The 19,296-nt window shown below is 49.2% G+C and overlaps 7 protein-coding genes across 9 annotated transcripts; 4 read left to right on the top strand and 3 right to left on the bottom strand.

The window, feature by feature from the left end:
• Window positions 1-202: 202 nt before the first annotated feature.
• Window positions 203-3,193, top strand: FVEG_00438 (hypothetical protein). Its single transcript, XM_018886908.1, has 3 exons — window positions 203-1,067; window positions 1,120-1,557; window positions 1,607-3,193. The coding sequence occupies exons 1-3, from the start codon at window positions 1,025-1,027 to the stop codon at window positions 2,359-2,361; spliced, it is 1,236 nt and encodes a 411-aa protein (XP_018742566.1). The 5' UTR covers window positions 203-1,024; the 3' UTR covers window positions 2,362-3,193.
• On the bottom strand, window positions 2,292-4,585 carry FVEG_00439 (tyrosyl-tRNA synthetase). Its single transcript, XM_018886909.1, has 3 exons — window positions 4,216-4,585; window positions 3,719-4,159; window positions 2,292-3,663 (listed from the first exon to the last, which is right to left on the bottom strand). The coding sequence occupies exons 1-3, from the start codon at window positions 4,446-4,448 to the stop codon at window positions 2,490-2,492; spliced, it is 1,848 nt and encodes a 615-aa protein (XP_018742567.1). The 5' UTR covers window positions 4,449-4,585; the 3' UTR covers window positions 2,292-2,489.
• Window positions 4,586-4,751: 166 nt separating this feature from the next.
• On the top strand, window positions 4,752-6,047 carry FVEG_00440 (succinate dehydrogenase (ubiquinone) membrane anchor subunit). The gene is made up of 3 exons (XM_018886910.1): window positions 4,752-5,086; window positions 5,137-5,154; window positions 5,235-6,047. The coding sequence occupies exons 1-3, from the start codon at window positions 4,909-4,911 to the stop codon at window positions 5,585-5,587; spliced, it is 549 nt and encodes a 182-aa protein (XP_018742568.1). The 5' UTR covers window positions 4,752-4,908; the 3' UTR covers window positions 5,588-6,047.
• Window positions 5,804-9,192, bottom strand: FVEG_00441 (hypothetical protein). The gene is made up of 4 exons (XM_018886911.1): window positions 8,619-9,192; window positions 8,196-8,567; window positions 7,826-8,143; window positions 5,804-7,775 (listed from the first exon to the last, which is right to left on the bottom strand). Exons 1-4 carry the CDS (start codon window positions 8,628-8,630, stop codon window positions 5,955-5,957), a joined length of 2,523 nt encoding a protein of 840 aa, XP_018742569.1. The 5' UTR covers window positions 8,631-9,192; the 3' UTR covers window positions 5,804-5,954.
• Window positions 9,193-10,339: 1,147 nt separating this feature from the next.
• FVEG_00442 (hypothetical protein) lies at window positions 10,340-12,985 on the top strand. Its single transcript, XM_018886912.1, has 2 exons — window positions 10,340-11,015; window positions 11,137-12,985. The coding sequence occupies exons 1-2, from the start codon at window positions 10,580-10,582 to the stop codon at window positions 12,609-12,611; spliced, it is 1,911 nt and encodes a 636-aa protein (XP_018742570.1). The 5' UTR covers window positions 10,340-10,579; the 3' UTR covers window positions 12,612-12,985.
• Window positions 12,986-13,160: 175 nt separating this feature from the next.
• FVEG_00443 (urease) lies at window positions 13,161-16,349 on the top strand. Of its 3 annotated transcripts, XM_018886913.1 has the most exons (5): window positions 13,161-13,313; window positions 13,449-13,535; window positions 13,621-14,810; window positions 14,864-15,755; window positions 15,817-16,349. In XM_018886913.1, the coding sequence occupies exons 1-5, from the start codon at window positions 13,293-13,295 to the stop codon at window positions 16,135-16,137; spliced, it is 2,511 nt and encodes an 836-aa protein (XP_018742571.1). In that variant the 5' UTR covers window positions 13,161-13,292; the 3' UTR covers window positions 16,138-16,349. The 3 variants fall into 3 exon arrangements, with proteins under 3 accessions (XP_018742571.1, XP_018742572.1, XP_018742573.1); XM_018886914.1 differs by having other exon boundaries at window positions 13,161-13,535; XM_018886915.1 differs by lacking the exons at window positions 13,161-13,313; window positions 13,449-13,535 and having other exon boundaries at window positions 13,579-14,810.
• Window positions 16,350-16,441: 92 nt separating this feature from the next.
• FVEG_00444 (NADPH oxidase) lies at window positions 16,442-19,188 on the bottom strand. The gene is made up of 3 exons (XM_018886916.1): window positions 18,266-19,188; window positions 16,717-18,200; window positions 16,442-16,659 (listed from the first exon to the last, which is right to left on the bottom strand). The coding sequence occupies exons 1-3, from the start codon at window positions 18,376-18,378 to the stop codon at window positions 16,583-16,585; spliced, it is 1,674 nt and encodes a 557-aa protein (XP_018742574.1). The 5' UTR covers window positions 18,379-19,188; the 3' UTR covers window positions 16,442-16,582.
• Window positions 19,189-19,296: the final 108 nt, after the last annotated feature.

Raw genomic sequence — 19,296 nt, 5'->3', positions numbered from 1 at the left:
GTGGAGGGTAGACTAGACTAAACGTCAAGGCCCAGTCCCAGACGGTAAGTGCTGAGTTACTCGATTGGATCAACTGCAGATGCAGGCGTAGGCGTAGGCAGCCTGGACTCAGGTGGTATTGTCAGTCGGGTAGTGACGTGGGGCAACTTTTACTGCCAATGACGCGCTGTGGATAATTATCAAATAGAATGAAGGCAGGATTCGGAGAAGTTAAAAAAAGAAATATTCTCTAAATAGAGACTTTGTTTGCATCTGAGTTGTACTTATGAAAAGCCTTTTATGAGACGGGATCGTTTGTTTCTCTAGAATAATTCTCTCTCAAGCAGATGAACACATATCAACTTATTCCACCAACGTCCATCGTCTTCTGTAGCCAGATTCCAGTAATCACAGCCAAGTCAACATCATCTCCGGGAGCTACGGACTAGACCTCATCTCAACCTCCTTTAACCGAAGAGGCGGACGTCATTTGTTGAAATTATTCCCCTTCTCATACCTCCTTTGTGCCTTATGGGGGACACCTGTGGCTTTAGGCTGCATACAAACTCATGATTCAAGCACCCATCTCTCACTCTCGCAGGTATTCGGTTCCGTTTGTTCAAAAAGGCTTAAACAGCGCAAAGTTCCGAAACAACGAGATTAGTTAGATGATGAAGAAAAGACTTTGGCAGGAGATCTCACTCTAGTATACTCATCTTGACGTTCAATAACGAACACACCACTCACTCACTCTATACTTTTTACGAGGGTCTTGGGTTGATACAGGGTAACCAACTGGCGTGGGGCGTTGGTCTTGGTCTCAATTGAGTCGAGCTGTGAACATGCCTTACTTAGCCTTACCAAACCATCTTCAACTCTTATCTGAAGGCTTCAATAAGATGCGCTCAAATCATTGAAAAAAATGGAATGAGATGCATCGCCTAGAATAAGGACACCATTTATTACATATATATATACCCCGGCAAATGGTCAGAGTCAATATCAACATCTCTGTTCAATACCAGATAATGACCCCAAGTTCATTATGATTCAAGGCATCTTTTACGCCAGATTCTTCCCCCAAGAGGGTAAATACTTACATACCAATGAGGTCGTATATCTTTTCTAACAATATTTCAGGCCCCAAGATTGTCGCACAGTCTCCCGCAGGCTGCATAACCGCCGTCGAAGGCTCAACCAAACCCCCTCTCATCGACTTCGACGTACTCCATGAGTACATCATTCCTAGACAAGCCTTCTGCAACCGCTATCTCACTATCAACACGCCAGATGGGAAGTACACCGTACTAGGATACCCGGTTGTTATTCCTCACACCAAGTATCTTCGAAATGAGTTCATCTTCAACTTCGGCCTCGTGCTCGACTGTGATGTTGACCATGTTCCTTATGAGCGCGTCGTTCGTGGTCTAGCCTCGACCTTTTCTGAGATGGAAAAACAGAATGAGTATTTGAGTCAAAATGCAGAGACAAAAGGCTCTGGGAGGAGACCGATTGATAGTTTGCTTGAGATCGTCAAGGAGGATTTGGACAATTACGGAGAGTGCATGATTCCAGTTGGTAAGCTAACTTTGTCATTGGAACGGACTCGATACTAATCACTTCACAGACGAGGCAAACACTATCAACATGAAGCTCTTCCCTCACCACATGGATCCCCCTCGAGTTCGAGGCTGGCATGTCCCTGTCCCAAAGGCCAAATTCTCTGACATTATGGATCCGACCTGGGATCTCACCCTCCAGAAAGTCATATCTCACATCGACGGTGTTTCTGATGTTCGACGTATCGCTCACGCTGCTTCTGTCTCTCTTGAGTTAGCAAAAACCGCGCTCCGCCATCTCCTCTACTACGACACTATTCTACTTCTTGACATGTTCTTTTTCACGGCATGCTACGCTCCACGGCCTGGGATCCACGACTTTATCCGAAATGTTGACGGGATGGTCGATGAATGTGCTGCATATGTATCACACGGACGCGGCCTCGTGAGCAACTATCATCTTATCAAACTCATGTCCACCTTTGCCCCAGGAAAATCCGTCATGGAATGGCTCAAGGGGCATCAAGACACAGGTTTCGAAGTCCTTCGCTTTGTTGACGTTCGTAGATTCGTCCAGTTCGGCGTCATAAAGGGTTGCATATACCGCGTTCACAAATTCGTCGTCTCTAAACAATACCTTGCCGCCTTAGCATCTGGCCAAAGTCGCCCTGTCCCAGGAGGAGATCCACTGCAGAAGTATACAGATGGCTGTCACCACTTTGACCAAATCATCACAGAGCAGAACATGACGGACAGTGAAATTATGGAGAAACTCAAGAAGTTGCCGGTTCCAAAGGGGGACTTGGCAGTCTTTTATAGATAGACCCAGTTTCAAACTTCTATACCCATCATTTAACATTTTACATCATATCTATGGTATCATGGAGGTTACAATATACTACAGTGCTATGTTACACGGCAAACATATGCCGACTTTGTACAGGCAGCCCCTCATTTGCTTCTCCTATCCCATGACAGTTGAGCCCGCCTCTCACGCACATCGTGCTTATTGGGCAGCTCAATATCCGAGTTATTGGCAACCCTCAATTGGTTTTTCTTCCTCGAGGCAATTTCAGTAAGCTCCCTGTCTGATATTGGTCTACCCTTCGCCTCAGCGTCTTTCTTCAACTCCTCCTTCATTCTGCGCAGGAGACCGGTACCGGGCTGGCCAGGGTAGATCTGGCCGCTCTTCTTCCACTCCTCATCGCTGATGAGCTCGACGATTCGGACGTTGTGCTTGCCCTTGCGCATGATGAGCATGCGGTCGTCGATGAGGAACTTGGAAGTCTCCTCGGGGAACCAAGCCTTCATGGGAGTCCAGGACAGATTGCCAGGGACGAGTCCCCTCTTCTGACCAGGCTGCGCGGCGATATAGGCGCCTTGTGCAGAGAGCAGACGCTGACCCTCACTGCTGCTGGATGCGAGACCGACAGCGTGGAGAATCTTTGCTGGTGAGGAGTTCATGATGGAGCGAGGGAGTTTGATATCGCTTCTTGGGGCATTGTTGGGAGTGACGATGCCAGTGTCTGGAGTAGGCTCACTAACAATACCCTTAGGTAGCTTGGTACCAAATCGAAACTCGTGTTGCATGGCCTCCTCAACAGCCTTCTGAGCTCCGTGAATAAGTGAAACAACTTCAAACGCCAGGGTGTGCTGAGCCTTTCGCTCCTGGGGTGCCGCTCGGTGCTCCTCCATTAGCTTCGAGATATTCTCTAAAGGAATAAAAGTGAACATCTTGAGCAAATTCTCAATCTCCTCGTCAGACCTTCTCACAAAGTAACCGTACAAGTCGAATGCTGATGTTTTGAACTCATCCAGCCATATAGCATTGCCAGCACTTTTACCAAACTTGTTGCCGGCAGAGTCTGTTAATAACGGCACGGTGAAACCAACGGGTTCATGGTCCCAAGTCGAAGGCATCTTCAGGTGAGGCGCCTCTTCAGTCTCGCGAATGGTCTTGAGGGCCTCGATTCCAGCAGTGATGTTGCCGTACTGATCTGAGCCTCCAATCTGCATCTGAACGCCAAGTTTGTTGTACATGTGCCAGAAATCCCACCCTTGAAGAAGGGGATACATAAACTCGCCAAGGGACATGCCGTCTCCCTCAGTCATCTTTCGCTTAACACTATAAGTCTTTGTTAGCACTCTGAATCGCAGTTTCTGGATAGAGGGTAACTCACGTATCTCTAGCCAGCATAGGTCCGATTCTTGTGTGCCTGGCTATCCTTTTGGCAAAATCATAAAGAGTAAGGTTCCCTAGCCACATGTTGTTGTTCAACAAGCGATGTGTGGCAGCCCAGTCCGGCTCATATCCGTACTTCTGTTTTAAGATGTGGACATTTTGCCATAACCTCGTCAATTGGACGTGGATCTTTGTGATGTTCTTGGAAATATCGGAATTGGAAAGAATCGCTCGGCTCTCGAGTCGGTCGGTAGGATCACCAATACGGGCAGTTGAGCCACCGATCAAGGTGACAGCAGGATAACCGTGGAACCACATCCAGAACATGGGCATCAGCGGTAGCAAGTGACCGACGTGCATCGAGTCGGCGGTGGGATCGATACCGACGTAGGAGCCTATCCTCCTGACTCGCATAATTTCCTTGATCTTCTCGGGGGATCTGATGTATAAGTTAGATATATAGTCGAGTTGAGCATCATGGGTAGTGTCGCATACCCTGCCACATCCTTGATATATCCTCGTTCCTGGAGAACATCCCATGTGTGTGGGATCTCGCCTTTCTGAATCTTCTCTGCCCTCTCTTTCCATCTCTCCTCGCCTTCTGCAACTTTCTTGAGGTACGTCGTCGCGATGTTTCGAACTTGGAGAGACCGTTGTGCATTAAGGCATCTCGGATATATGGTTGTTCGTGAGGGAGCGAGTTTCGAGACGATGGCATGGATCGCCATGGTGGTCGGATTGAGCAATTTCTCAGTTGAAATAATTGGGATGGCAAAGAACGAAATCGTCTTCAGCAACCAACTCTTCTCCAACTCAAACAAATCTGGGCATCATGGCTCGAAGCTGTTAGCCCACCCAAAAAAATCCAAGCGACGTCGGATAGAATCTTCAAATGTTGGCCAATCACAGATGACACTGACGAAACAGCGCTATTGGCTCCGTGACAGGTAGAGGGATCCACACCACAGGGAAACCTTCGGGACGCCTTGAACCAATCACGAAAGAGGTAATTCGAGATCCTCGGCAATGGTAGGACATCCAGTTCCGGGGCCAGTTCGAATTGATTGATCCAGGTCAAGTCGACATCATCAATCCAATTCTTCCTCTGATCCACTGACGCCCTTCGAAGCAGCCACCAATTGAGCGCCGCGACAACATCACCAAGAATAGATCACTCAACGCTTCAAAATGGCCTCAATTGCGCGTTCCTCTCTGCTTAGGCAGACCGCTATGGCTTCTCGATTGGCCGCTGTCCCCGCGACCCGAAGCACTTTCATGCCTATGCCTAGCATCCGATCTCAGCTTAAGGGCGTCGCTGCTTTCCACAACACTGCTCGACGATCTGCTATTCTCCCTCCCGGACCTCGTGCGTACCAGTGCCTCTATTATAAGGACCATATGCTAACGTATTCTCAGAGCGCATCGAGGGTGGTGGTACGAACACATCCAAAAGCCGAATCGCAACTTGACCGGCTTCACATGATATGAATATCGATAGCTAACAAATACTCTAGTCAACGACCCTGCTCCCATCCCCGAGCCCAACGCTGCCCACGGCTCTTACCACTGGGCCTTCGAGCGCCTCCTCGCCGCCGGTCTCGTCCCCTTGACCGTCGCTCCCTTCGCCGCTGGATCTCTCAACCCAACTCTCGACGCCATCCTCTGCAGTGTTCTCCTCCTCCACTCCCACATGGGCTTCCAGCAGGTCGTCATCGACTACATTCCCTCAAGGACCTACCCCGGCCTCCGAAAGATCTTCAACTGGCTCCTCAACATTGCGACTGTCCTCGTTGGAGTTGGTCTGTACGAGTTCGAGACTAACGATGTTGGTATCACCGAGGCTGTCCGACGAGTGTGGAAGGCATAAACTGGCTGAGCGTTGTTTGGCGTGTGTAAGGTATGAAGGATGCTGTTGATAGTACTACTTGTCGCGCAGATTTGTGACTGCAGACACCTGTATAGAAAAATTTCCTTTGAGCTAACGAAGATTGCGTCAATTTCATTTAAGACAGCTCTTCTACTTTACTTCCGGAACTAAAATTCTGGCTTCTGGTTTCCAACGCGTTTTGGCTTGTGAAATTTCTAGGCTTTGCCAAAGCTTTCAGAGTCTTAGCAGGATGAAGGCTAAGAAGAAGCTGCGCAATATCAATTTTTATTGTCCAAGCTCGCTATTCTGTTCTGTACTAATTCTCACAATATAAAATCCTTATCTCAGTCCAATCCAGCTGTCCGAGTTAGATAGTCAAAGAAGTAATCTCAGAGCCTCCAGCACGATCCATCTCGGGGGTGGGAGGGGGCAAGTTCTCCGACTTGGTGCAAATCCAGCAACTAGCATACATGTTGACACGGTCAATACAGGCTCCATCGAGACGAGCACCATGTCGCTTGGGTGAGAAACCATGAGCCTCAAACTCTTTGATGTACCATGGGGTCAAGGCCGAAGAACGGAGCAGAACACGACCACCCATAGCCAAAGCTCGGTTGAGCTTAGTGATCTGGGCAGCGGCGGCTCGAGATCCGGTGTCGAACCAGTCCATGCTATCCATGACGACGGCAACAGTCAGAGTACCAGGGGTGATGCGTGCAATAACCTCCTCGAGCTCATCAGTGTGAATCCGAAGACCATCAAGAGCATTAGGGCGAGAGAGCTTGGCGTGGGCCTTGGGGCTGAGATAATCAGGGTGGCACTTGGGAGAGAACTTGCCATCCATGCAAACATAGTAGTAAGGGTTATCAGCAGCTATGTGAGTCTCCTCAGCGACAGGGTCAAGAGTGTTGACCATGTAATGCCAGATAGCATGAGAGCGAGTGTTCTTGGCGGCAGGCTTGGGGCCCTTCACGAGGTCCGACTCGGCGTGATCAGCCTCAATCATGGCCAGCTGGTTCTTAGGAACACCAAGAGCAGCCCAGAGGAAGCTCTCCTGAGAGACAACCAAGTTACAGACAAGCTTAGAGAGAAGAGCGGGGCGGATCTTTCGTCGCCAGATCTCTCGCTGCTCATTCAGAGTCTTCGCCTCAAGGAGCTGCTTCACAGCCTTCTGCAGACCAAAGATTCGTGCAATCCAACGGAAGACACGGATAGCGTGGCGAGAACCTCCGGTATCGTATAAGCCGTAACCACTGCTATTCTGGAAGACATGGACGTTCTTGAGCCAGTACTGGAATGCGCGACCAGAAAGATGAGGAGACAGTTTGGTGATGAGCAACTCACGGAAGTGAGGGTGCTTCCCATCTCCAAAAATCTTCCAGAAATCCTCATACGGGAGGGCAGTGTAAGAAGCAGCCTTGAGTTCAAGCAAGTGGTTCTGGGTGGGGTTCAAGTCGACAGCATGAACACGGGCAGGGCTTTGAAGGAGATACGAGAGAATGTTGTCACCAGCAGAAGTAATGGCCAGGACCTTGTCGTCAGCACCAAGCTTCAAGAGACGCTCATCAACACGAGTATCCTCCCAGGTGAAGGCGTAGATGTACTCGTCCTTGAACTGAGTGTGCTTGGGGAGTTGCTCATCATAGTAGATGCGCCAATGGTGATTCTGGTAGAAGAACGAGGGGAGAGGGAGGTTGGAAGACAGATTCTGAACTGCAGTGAGGAACGCCTTAGATCGAATCTCAGGAGCAGACCTTTCAACGGCTCGAGTCAGGGCATCTCCGTGGTTGGCGGGGTACAGATAAGGGGACTCTGTGACCAGGGCGTCAATGCGTTCAACAATCTCGTGGGGAAGACTAGACGACGAGAAAGGCTTCTTGTGGCATCCGAGCCAGATGTAGTAGGGGATAGCTCCCAGGCCCTTGTTGCGAGTGTTGACGTTGAGAACAGTACCAAACTTGTACTCGAGGTAGTCTCGGCGACTGGGCTCAAGACCAACCCGGTCAAGATCGAACCAAGAGCGCCAAAAGCTTCGGGACAAGAAGTTGACGTGACGGTCGACAAGACCACCAGTGTAGTTTCGGAAGGCAAAATCAACCTGGTTCTGGACATAGAAGTCAATCACCCCCACGATGCCCTGGGGCGAGAGAAGAGAAATCACAGAGTCAATGACTGAGTAGTAGTCGGGCTATCACCGGATATCAGCGTGTGACCTCAATACGATGCACCGTCACTTACAATCATGGACAAACTGTAAGACATGGTGATCAAGTCCGCTCCACCAAAGTCGGGGCGAGGCTTGTCAAAATAGCTCAGAGCAGGGGAACGAGGAGGAATTGGCTTTGAAGGCATCCCAGATTCATAATCCTCAAGACGGAACTTGCGAGCGTCCTCACAGACAACCTTGACATTCTTCCAGCCAAGGCGTTCAAATCGCTTTCGTGCCACTTCGCAGAGAGAAGGGGAGAAGTCGACGAGGTATACGCTCGAGAAGAAGGTAGGGACATCGACGAATGCACCCATGGCCTCGATGTTGAAGCCAGTGCCACCGCCAATCTGTATAACATATCAGTCATTTGTTGCAACAACATGGTTGTCAGCAGCTCACATCAACCCAGATTCGCTTATTCTTGTTGCCATTCTTAGGCGCATCATCCGTCAGCTTTGCCTGGATCTGCGCGGCAACAAGGGCCAGCATGTCCTCACGTCCACGGAGGAGGACCTTTCGGGTAGCATCATAAGCCCCGGCTTGCTTCTTGTAGAAGCTCTCAAGGGCATCTTGTTGATTGCCCTTTTTACCGCCCTGGTGGGGTTTGATGAAGGAGGAGTAGAAAAAAAGGAAAAAGGATTTGATCAAGCCTGGGCTTTCGTCCTGGCTCTTGCTGGAGAAAATTGAGGTGAGGCAGAGCGTGCTGAGAGCAGTAGCAACGATGCCGGCCAGAAGAGACTGAGCGTTAGCCAAGGACAACATGTTACCACCCTGGCATGTCGATTAGTAGGCATTAGAGTTGGGGACGCGATGCAGACTTACATGAGAAGCCATGATACTCTCTCATTGTATGGTGAGAGAATGAGTGCTGAAAGAAGGGAGCTATTGAAGCAGTGTTGAAAGCTGTTCACACGATCAAGTTGAAGACGGATGAAAAATCGAGCAACAAGGACACGGCGAGCCAAGGATATATAGGTCGAGGCACGCGAGTTGGCAATCAAGGAGACCTGGCTCGAAACCAATTCGGGTACACTGTCTCGGTACAACGGTCATTGTACATAGTCGGCAGCTCAGACGCCTCGCACACGATGTGCTCAACGCGAATCTACTTGCTCATGTGTATGGAGGTCCCTGTTGATCTGCTCAACCCCACCAGATAGCCATCATAACCCCGCCGCCAGGGCTCACTCTAGGCATGAGCTATAAGATGGGTGATGGAGGTGGGAGCCAATAGCTGAAGCACATGTTCAGAGTTGATAGAGCTTCAAGGGTCTTGCAAGGCTGCGGCGGCGGCAAACATGTGCCATCCTTCGTTCGCTATGAGCAGTTGCTCTTGCTCGTGGCGTGTGAGTGGGGTATATAGTTAGCAAGCGGTTTCAACTGAGCATAGTTGACGATCATGGGCCTGACGAGCCGAGGACAACGAGGCTTCTCGAGCGTGGGCTGTGGTGATGACAGAGGTTGAATCTCACAATGAACAAGGCATTGCTTTATTGACTCTTCACTCGAAGAGCAAACATCTTTAACAGGTGAAAGAAACAAAAGTATTGTACATGGTAAACTGTTACTTGCAAAGAGTAGACATGCTTGGTGTTTTCGTATTAGTCGGGTCGTTCCAAAAGAGAATCGCAACGACCAATCAGACGATGGTAGCCAACCACATGTGGCCATCGACACTGACGTACGGATAATTAAGAGAACCCAGGCACTTGGAATGAGATTCAAGAGATTTTGTGTTGCAATCAAGAAAAGCCAATTGAACTGTGCGGGAGTTCTCAGCTGCAATGGCCACGTCGCGGGATCTAAGTAAGAACAAGAATCAATCGTTCTGGCAAGTAATGACAATAATTATCATGCTCTGGTTCGAACTAATTTCTCATATATCCTTTCCAGAGGAATCAATTTTTCATAGGCGAAGCTGATGCTACCAGCATTGGTGTTTGTTGACAGTAACAGGAGCACCGTTAACTTAGGATGTTTTCTAAATACCAAGTTTTGAGCGAAGTTGAGGGCCTTCTTCTGGTTTGTTGCTAGTAAGAAGAGCTATCGAAGAACGTGCAACTCATTTGCACCTATAGAAAGCTTGCACAGCGAGTCATTGCTCGATTTATGCATGATTTACCCGTATCGAATCCAGGACGAACAACGCGATTTTGGTCGTTAGAACAAATTGCTGCAAGAATACAGTTGACTTGGTTTCAAAGCCCCCGAAATACATGGTGCCTTTGAGTTCCGAGTCTTGGTAGGTAAAGTTAGTATTTACTTATGTGTCTTCAAGAGTCGTCACCATGTTAGTGTTAATGAGCCGTCGCGTCGTTGGGTGATCTCAGTATGTGTTCTACTCAATAATTGAAAACTACCTACCTAGGGTCAGGAGTAGAGTCGTTAGCAACAGTGACTTGTAGATACCAGAAGACTTCACGATTGAGGATGGCATTTAATTACTTGCTTCTGATAGCTCTTGAAAGGAACGGAATTAAACATATTCCGTGTTTGCTCTTCAAGTGCAAGGGTCCTTCCTCATCGGCATCGGGCTGTTTCCCCTCAGCTGAGAACATCAAGGGGCAGGTACGTACCGACGCCCAACCTGTACCGTGACGCACTTTAATAGGATCGCGTGCTTTGGAGCCGTGTCGTTACAGTTCTGTTGTTGTTCCCTTGTCGCAATAATCATCAAAATCTTCCACTCAACTTTCGATCTTATCTGATAAATCACGCGCAACTAAACTCCCAATCAAGCGCATACTGTCCACGCTCATTTATACTCTCAAACACCCGCGGTCATGCCTCCAGGGGCGAGTCAGAAGGGGACGGGCAAGAAGAACTCGGCCATGCCAAAGCAGAGCCGCAACACCACGCCTGCTCCAGTCGCGACAGCTAGTCTACCACCACAGGAGTTTTACGATCCTGACTATCTTAACACGAGAGTCATTCTTTTTCGCAATCTTACCTACGATGATATCGTCGACCAATCCGCCTCAAATGCGACCATTCCAGATTCCAAGAGCCTCGATGGCATGATTGAACGACTCAAAAGCTTATCCAATATCATGGAAAAGCGCTCGACGTTTTACGATCGCGGGATGAGGCACTTGGCAGATGAGCGCAAGAAGCGGCCATCCGAAGATTATAGCAATCGCGACGGTGAACAAGAAGGAAAACGACCCAAACATAAAAGAAAGAAGCCCGATTCACTTGCGCCGCAGGAAGGCAATGTCGGTATGTATTTTCATGATATATGTGTTTAGCCTGAGGCAGCCGTCTGGCTATAGAGGTTGTCAGTTGCTGGCACTGGCAATTAATTACCTAAACATTGGGTTCCGAACTAACTTCCTAATAGAACGTTCGTCACCAATGCGAGACTCGAAAAACCGTAAACACGACCGCGATCCAAGTTCGCCCTTGTCGCCTACACATGCTGGCTCGCCATCGGCCATGGATGTTGACAAGAAGGCCAAGACCGAAGAGAAAGAAGGAGACGAAGAAGAGTCAAGCTCTGAAGACGAGGGTGCGCCTCCTCGTCGCGAACAGCCCCAAGCTATGACATTCGGCGAAGATCCTTCCACCTTTCCCGACCCCACCATTTACGAAATTCGAGCGACCTATCCTGGAATGCCCGATGAAGAGCGCAAAGAGATCTACTCAGTTGCAACATATCCGCCATCAGATCTTGCCGACCTTATTGCTGGCGATCCTCCCGACAAGGATTTTAGCAATGCAAAGCCCAACAGTCAGATCAACTTCTCTACGTTCTCGACATACGTGGAGCCGTTCTTCAGACCATTTTCCGAAGAGGATCTAGCTTTTCTACGAGAACGGGGGGACCGTGTGACACCATTTGTAATGCCGAAGCGTGGCAAGAGACACTATACAGAGATATGGGCTGAGGAGGACGGCGCGATGTCGATCGATACACCACAACAAGGGCGAGATAAACTCCCTCCGAACCAGCCACGAGGAAGCATAGACAATATGGACGACGATGTCGGAGAGACAGACAAGCTTTCAGTAGGCCCCTGGTTGACCCGTTTGATGCAAACTCTTCGGCCTGAGGCCCGCGTGCAATCCGCAGACGACAAGCCTACAACAAACGGAACCACTAATGGAGACATCACCATGAATGGTGACGCAGACGTCGAAGACAAGCCTGTATCCTCTGATGACAAACCGAATCAGCAGCCCGCAGCTTTTATGCCCGAATCGTCAACGGAGGCCTGGAAGAAAGCTTCGCATCCAAAATTAGAATACTCACAGGTTGATGAACGCATCAAGCAGGAACTGCGACATATTGGGTTTCTGCCTCTCGATGGATTCGAAGCAGAGTACGACGGCCATTTTGACGACGAGGTCGCAGCAAGATTAAGACTCTTGCAAAACCGCCTCAAGGAGCAGATGCTGATCAACGGTGCGCGCAAGGCTCGTCTCACGGACCTGGTACGAGAGCGTATGGCGTACCAGGAATATCAGACCATCCTCGAGGATCTCGACGGCCAAGTACAAGCTGCGTACCTGAAGCGCACACGCACGATGGGCAAGAGCAAGAAGACAAAGCGTCCCGGAGGTGCAGGTGGCGGCAGTCACTTTGTGGGCGGCGCTGCGGGTACCGCTCGCCCGGGCATTGGCGATCTTACGAAGACGCTGATGGAGCGACGAAAGCGATGGATTGATACAATAGGATCAGTATTTGATGACGAGAGCCTACGCAAGGTTCCGAGAATTACAGATCCGGAGAGTTCGATTTTCAAGCCGGCAGATATGAGCGAACTGATGAACAAAGAAAAGGAGCAATGGGATGAGGAAGTGGAGGAGGATTAGAAATTCTATCTGGCCGAGTCCCCCTAGGTCTGGTCCCTAGGTATGATTCTTCTACTGTCATGGTAGACCTGATTCGTGCAGAAGGCGTTGGATGGTAAATGATTGGAGTTCAGGCGATGAGTTAATGTTACCTAGAATCGGGATACCACAAGTCGTTATTTACTCTCTGAATAGTTAAGATGAAGAAGAGAAACCGGAGCGACATGAAGAGATTGCAGACGCATTGAGCATCCAACTCAATTGACTCCGAAGCTACAAGCCAATGATACTTTTTGTGCTGAAGCGTTATCGACTATGTATAAAGGTTTACACAATCAACAAGTCGAGAGCCAATAATCAACTGAGAAGAGTTGAATTGAATGATGTAAAAGCCATGCCAACAACGGGCGCAACTGAGTGACCAATCGATCGGCCTCTACTTATCAGTGAAGCCAACCCCAGGAAGCCCGTTATCTCAAGTTACAGTGGGGGAGGCACCGTAACTGTAGCTAGGCTGCTAGAGAACCCAGCCCGTCCCGTTGTAGGTAAAAATATCAGGCTACTCTTGATGCGGCTATTCCGTGCCGAGATAGCTACCTTACCTGACTGACTATACACTTTTGGCCCCTCCTCACACTCTCACTCTTTGGATTCTTTAATCTCTTGATAAGTAACCAGAAAAAAGAGTCTATCTTCGCAAACATGCATCTGGTACCCAAAGAGGTGCGTCTTTATCCGCCAAGGCTAATAGACCCAGTCTGCGGAGTCATGCCGTTGGTTGGAGACATTGCTTTTGCAGGGTTGTTGCAGGCAGTACAATGAGAATAGCACATGAAAGAGCTCTAACATACTTTGTAGATCGACAAACTAGTCATCTCGCAGCTGGGATTGCTTGCTCAGAGACGATTGGCGAGAGGAGTCAAGCTGAACCATTCTGAAGCTGTGGTGAGTATGAATGATATCGACTCCATATGAGAAATATGCGTCAAATCAGGGACTTACCTTACTTTAACTAACACTATGAATTCAGGCCCTCATCGCCAATAACCTGCATGAGCTCATCAGAGATGGAAATCACACGGTCTCTGACCTGATGGCCCTAGGCGCCACGATGCTAGGTCGTCGTCACGTCTTGCCCTCAGTCTGCACGACTCTTCATGAGATTCAGGTCGAAGGTACCTTTCCATCAGGAACATACCTCGTCACAGTCCATAATCCCATCAGCTCAGACGATGGAGATTTGAGGAGAGCTCTATACGGAAGCTTTCTCCCTGTGCCAGACAACAGTGTCTTTCCTATGGCGGCGACTGAAGAGTATCAACTCGATAAGCAGCCTGGTGCTGTTGTTCCTGTCAAGACCAAGAAAATTACCCTCAATGAGGGAAGAAAGAGAATTCGCCTTCAGGTAACGAGTACAGGTGATAGGCCTATTCAAGTTGGATCTCATTATCATTTCATCGAGACCAACCCGCAGCTTGAGTTCGACCGTATTCGTGCTTATGGATATCGACTTGATATTCCCGCTGGAACGTCAGTACGATTCGAGCCCGGAGATACCAAGACTGTTACCCTCGTTGAGATCGGAGGCAACCGTGTTATCCGCGGTGGTAACAATCTTGCGTCTGGAGTTGTTGACCTCTCACGCGCCGACGAAATCGTCGCTCGATTACAAGAAGCTGGATATGCCCACAAGCCAGACCCTGCCGGCGACATGGCTCATATTGATGTTTTTCAGATGGATCATGCGTCATATGCGACTATGTTTGGCCCTACCACTGGAGACCTCGTTCGACTCGGCAGCACAGATCTCTGGATCAAGGTTGAGCGCGACGAAACTGTCTACGGTGATGAGTGTAAATTCGGTGGTGGTAAGACACTGCGTGAGGGAATGGGCCAAGCAACTGGACGACATGATGCCGAAACCCTCGATCTTGTGGTGACTAATGCTCTCATCGTGGACTGGACGGGTATCTATAAGGCAGATATCGGAGTCAAAGAGGGCATGATCGTTGGCATCGGCAAAGCAGGCAACCCAGATGTTATGGACGGCGTAACAGAGGGCATGGTCGTCGGAAGCTGCACGGATGTCGTAGCAGGTGAAGGAAAGATTGTGACCGCGGGCGCTATCGACACGCATATTCACTTTATCTGCCCTCAGCAAGTACCCGAAGCTCTTGCATCTGGTGTAACCACCATGCTTGGCGGTGGTACCGGCCCAAGGTTTGTCCAATGTGCATTGATCGTGTTATCTTCGAGGCTGACAGTGGTTACAGTGCTGGAACGAACGCAACTACTTGTACGCCTGGTGCTCATTACATGCGTCAAATGTTGCAGGCGTGCGATCAGCTTCCTATCAATATTGGTATTACTGGCAAAGGTAATGATAGTTCTCCTGAGGGTCTGCGCGATCAGGTCAATGCTGGTGCTTGTGGCCTCAAGCTTCATGAGGACTGGGGTTGCACTCCTGCTGCTATTGACGCTTGTCTCAGTGTCTGTGATGAATTCGATATTCAATGTCTTATTCACACTGACACGCTTAACGAGTCTGGCTTTGTCGAATCTACGATCGCTGCTTTCAAGAACCGCACAATTCATACTTATCACACAGAGGGTGCAGGAGGTGGCCATGCTCCGGATATCATCTCCGTGGTAGAGCATCAAAATGTTCTGCCATCATCGACCAACCCTACAAGACCATTCACACGCAATACTCTCGATGAGCATCTCGATATGCTTATGGTCTGCCATCACTTGTCCAAGAATATCCCAGAGGATGTAGCCTTCGCGGAGAGCCGTATTCGTGCTGAAACCATTGCTGCTGAGGATGTATTACACGACAAAGGCGCTATCAGCATGATGAGCTCTGACTCGCAGGCTATGGGCCGTTGCGGAGAGGTCGTTTTAAGAACATGGAATACTGCGCATAAAAATAAGGTGCAGAGGGGTTGGTTGCCGGAGGATGAGGGCACAGGGGCTGATAATGCGCGTGTAAAACGCTATGTCAGCAAGTATACTATTAACCCAGCTATTGCTCAGGGCTTTGGACATGTCATTGGAAGCATTGAGGTTGGAAAGTTTGCTGATCTTGTTCTTTGGGATCCTGCGTGGTTTGGCACCAAGCCCAGCCATGTCCTCAAGGGCGGGCATATCGCATATGCTCAGATGGTATGTTACTCTCTTCCAGCTCTGAAATCTGCAACTTGATGAGGTACTAACTATGTATCAGGGTGATCCCAACGCTTCCATACCAACAGTTCAGCCCATCATTGCTCGTCCGATGTTTTCGCCACACTGCGCCTCTACGAGCATTCTCTTCGTCTCCTCAGCGTCCATCGAGACAGGAGCTATCGCTTCATATGGTCTACGCAGTCGCATTGAGGCAGTAAAGGGTTGCAGAAATATAGGCAAGAGTGATATGCGCCACAACGATCTAAGGCCCAAGATGCGTGTTGATCCAGAGAGTTATACGGTTGAGGCTGATGGTGAGGTTTGTGTGGCAGCGCCTGCAGAAACCCTACCACTTACACAACAATTCTACGTATACTAAGGTAGCAACATGGTAGCTATTGGATAGTTGCTAAGCTATAGGGTTGCATATCATAGGCTGAATTTTGATACTGGCTAGCTATATATACCATCACACATTATGCCCAAGGATGATACCATGAAACATAGCCCTGTCATATATGTTCATATAGGTGCTATTATCGCCGCCCTCCACGGCACAAACTGATCCGTGTGTGACACTTTCGATTGATGATACATTGGTCATTCACCCTCACACACGAGAGACGCTGATCACACAGGAGAGCATTTGAGGCCCCTTTATGGGTAACAAGGCAAATTTTATACAAGGGGTCAAGTTTCTTGATTTTAGAAGTTTCAAAACCGCTAGATGATTAAGCGTTCAGGCTATCTGGTGGTGTATGCAAATAAATTGTATTTGATGGTATCCTGAAATTAAGAAGAAGCTATTCAAAACGATCGCGAGCTTAGAAGTGTTCCTTCCAGAATCGGAACTCCACATCAGGAACTGTGGCTGCTTTACAAGCCGTCTTGATATCACGAGCTATAGACATAGTTAGCCTTGTCTCAAGGTGGATGGATGTTGGGGGTTATGACATACCGGCTGATGATGGACCACAGAAGTAAACACCAACTGTCGTCCTAATATGAGACTCTAGACCGTTCAGGTATGTTCGGTCCAAGATACCGTTTCGCATGGTAGTAAACAGACGAGGGAAATCAGGGCGACCAAAGTTTGTTCGTGATTGTAGTTCTGTGAGGGGATCCATCTGAGCGCCGACACTGTTGAGTACGATGTTTTGAGCAGTGTCGATATCCAGCTTCTGTGTGAGATAGGTGTGAATCTTGAGGAACTCGACGCCCGAGCTTCCAGGCATGCGTGCCGCTTCGTTAGATTGCTCTTCTAGAGATGACAGGAGAGTCTGGAACCACTCAAATGAACCAGTATCCTTGCACACCCAGATAAACTCGACACGTCGAAGTCGGCGGGGAGGGTTGGGCGAGTTGCGGAGATGCCAGATGTTCTTGAGGATAGAGGCCCAAGGAGTGACACCAATACCGGTACCGATAAGCACAGCGATTTCGTTCTCAAATACATCTTCGGCAGGGGCACCGTAAGGGCCGTCGATTCGGAGGGCTGGCATCTGATCACCGTTCTGAAGGGCAACCTCGTACATACCCATAGGGTCAACATCGTCGTAGAGCTTAGCCTGGGCAGCACCAGCACCGAGCGCATCACCCAACTCTCGAGTGAAGTCACCAACTTGGCGAACGTGGACAGACACATAAGGGTCAAAGGGGCACGAAGTGATGGTAAAAGGGTGCCACTGGTACTTGGAGAGCCCGGGTACCTGGAGGAAGAGCCACTGACCAGCCTTGTACTTGAAGGAAGGCTTGTTGAACTGGATCTCAACCACATCATAAGGATGGCGAACAACTCGGGTGATCTTGGTCTCACGTCGAGCACGAACCTCACGCCACAGACGCTCAAGAAGGTAGAAACCACCGGTCCAGAGCTCCCATCGCCATCCAAGATAACCAATACAGTGCTCCCAGAACTCGTCACCCGCGAATGGTGAGATGGCCTCAGGTGTGTCGCGCACGAAACATCCAACGGTATGGGTGTAAAGACCGAGGAAGAACGGGATGAAGAGATGGTGGGTATACCAGAACGTCTCGAATGACTGCTGGCGGATGCGAGCGTGAGCGGTCGTATACATCAGCAACATGCAGAGAAGCATGACATGACCAGTGATTCCACCAGGCTGAGCATAGTGAATCTGAAGAGCCAAGACAGGTCGAATCTGAGTCAACTCGACGTTATAGAAGTTGACGTAGTGGGCGCCTGTGTGAAGGCAGGTGAAGAGAAGGATGGAATAGGCGAGTTGGCGATGCATCCAGAGATTCTCGTCGAGTGGAATGAATCGAATCTTGGGTCGGACCCAACGCATGATGGTTCGGCATACAGGGAGCAGGATAAGCATACAATCGACGCTAAGAACTAGACCAGCACCTCGTGAGATCCATACTGAGAATTTGAGTGTGTTGAGACCTGCCAGTCTGGCATCTGCGGCTTGCTTCCACCTATATCATATCAGTCAGTTATGAACCATGAGCTTGTTTGTGCATGATGAGTCTTTCAAACTTACCAACCATAGGCAAAAATACCCCAGTGAAAAGTCCAGAAAAGAAAGTGGAAGAAGAGTTTACTGGCGGTAAACTGCTTCTTTATTAATTCGAGGAATCCGATATGTGAACCCATCGTTGCGGTATGTGTCGAGTGTTAATTAAGAAAGAAAAGTCAAGGTCGGCCGGCGACAGGACTATAGAGGATTTACGCTCGATAGAGAGAGTGAGATATCGAGTAAATTATCCAAAAACCCTTAAAAATAGTAAAACAGAATAAGAGACTGATCCAGCAGCGAGATGAAGCGAAAGTCGTGGCTGAGAAGCCCGGGGAGGGGTTTAGGGAATGTTGGCGAGGACGCTGAGTAACAAACAATAGCGACCCGAGAAAAGAGAGATGAAGAAAGGTTCGGATGAGATCGCAGGAAGGACCAGGTTCATAAAGTGAATTTTTTTTTCGTTGCAAAAGTCGACAGGCTCGGCCAAGAATATCAAGGCTATAGTAGGAACCGTGATCCGAAATCTGATGCGCTGGGGATCTGTTTAAACGGGTACAAGGAGGTATCGAGTTGCCAGATCGGGTACGGAAGATGTGGATGCCGAGATGCTACGAAGTTGCCAGCGGAAGTTGAAACGTTACAGAGGAGAATCGCAGCGGGTTTCGTGGTTGGGATGAGACAATTGGCGTCGGGGGGCACTCTCTAGGCTCCTTTGGTTGGAGATGTGTAGTGTTTCGCGGGGGGGTGCCAAGGCTGAGACCGGGGCTGTTTCTTATTGTTACTGCGACGGTCGATATAGCGTCTGAATAAGGAGGTTAAGCGTCGCAGAAGAGGTTCAAGATATTCAAGATTCAACGAATGCAGGAAAACAGGGGACTTTGATGCTTTTACTCCAGATCTGTTACCTCCACCACAGATTGTCAGTCTAGTGGTTAAACAACTCACTACCACCATCATCATCATGGGGACAATATTGAACCCCCGGCGCCTATTAGAGGCCTGGGCATTCTGTGCTATAGCGTCTGACTGGCCGATTAAATTAGGAACACTGCACC

This window comes from Fusarium verticillioides, chromosome 1, assembly GCF_000149555.1.
Source record: "Fusarium verticillioides 7600 chromosome 1, whole genome shotgun sequence".
Taxonomy (NCBI): domain Eukaryota; kingdom Fungi; phylum Ascomycota; class Sordariomycetes; order Hypocreales; family Nectriaceae; genus Fusarium; species Fusarium verticillioides.
This window is presented reverse-complemented; position numbering and strand designations above follow the sequence as displayed.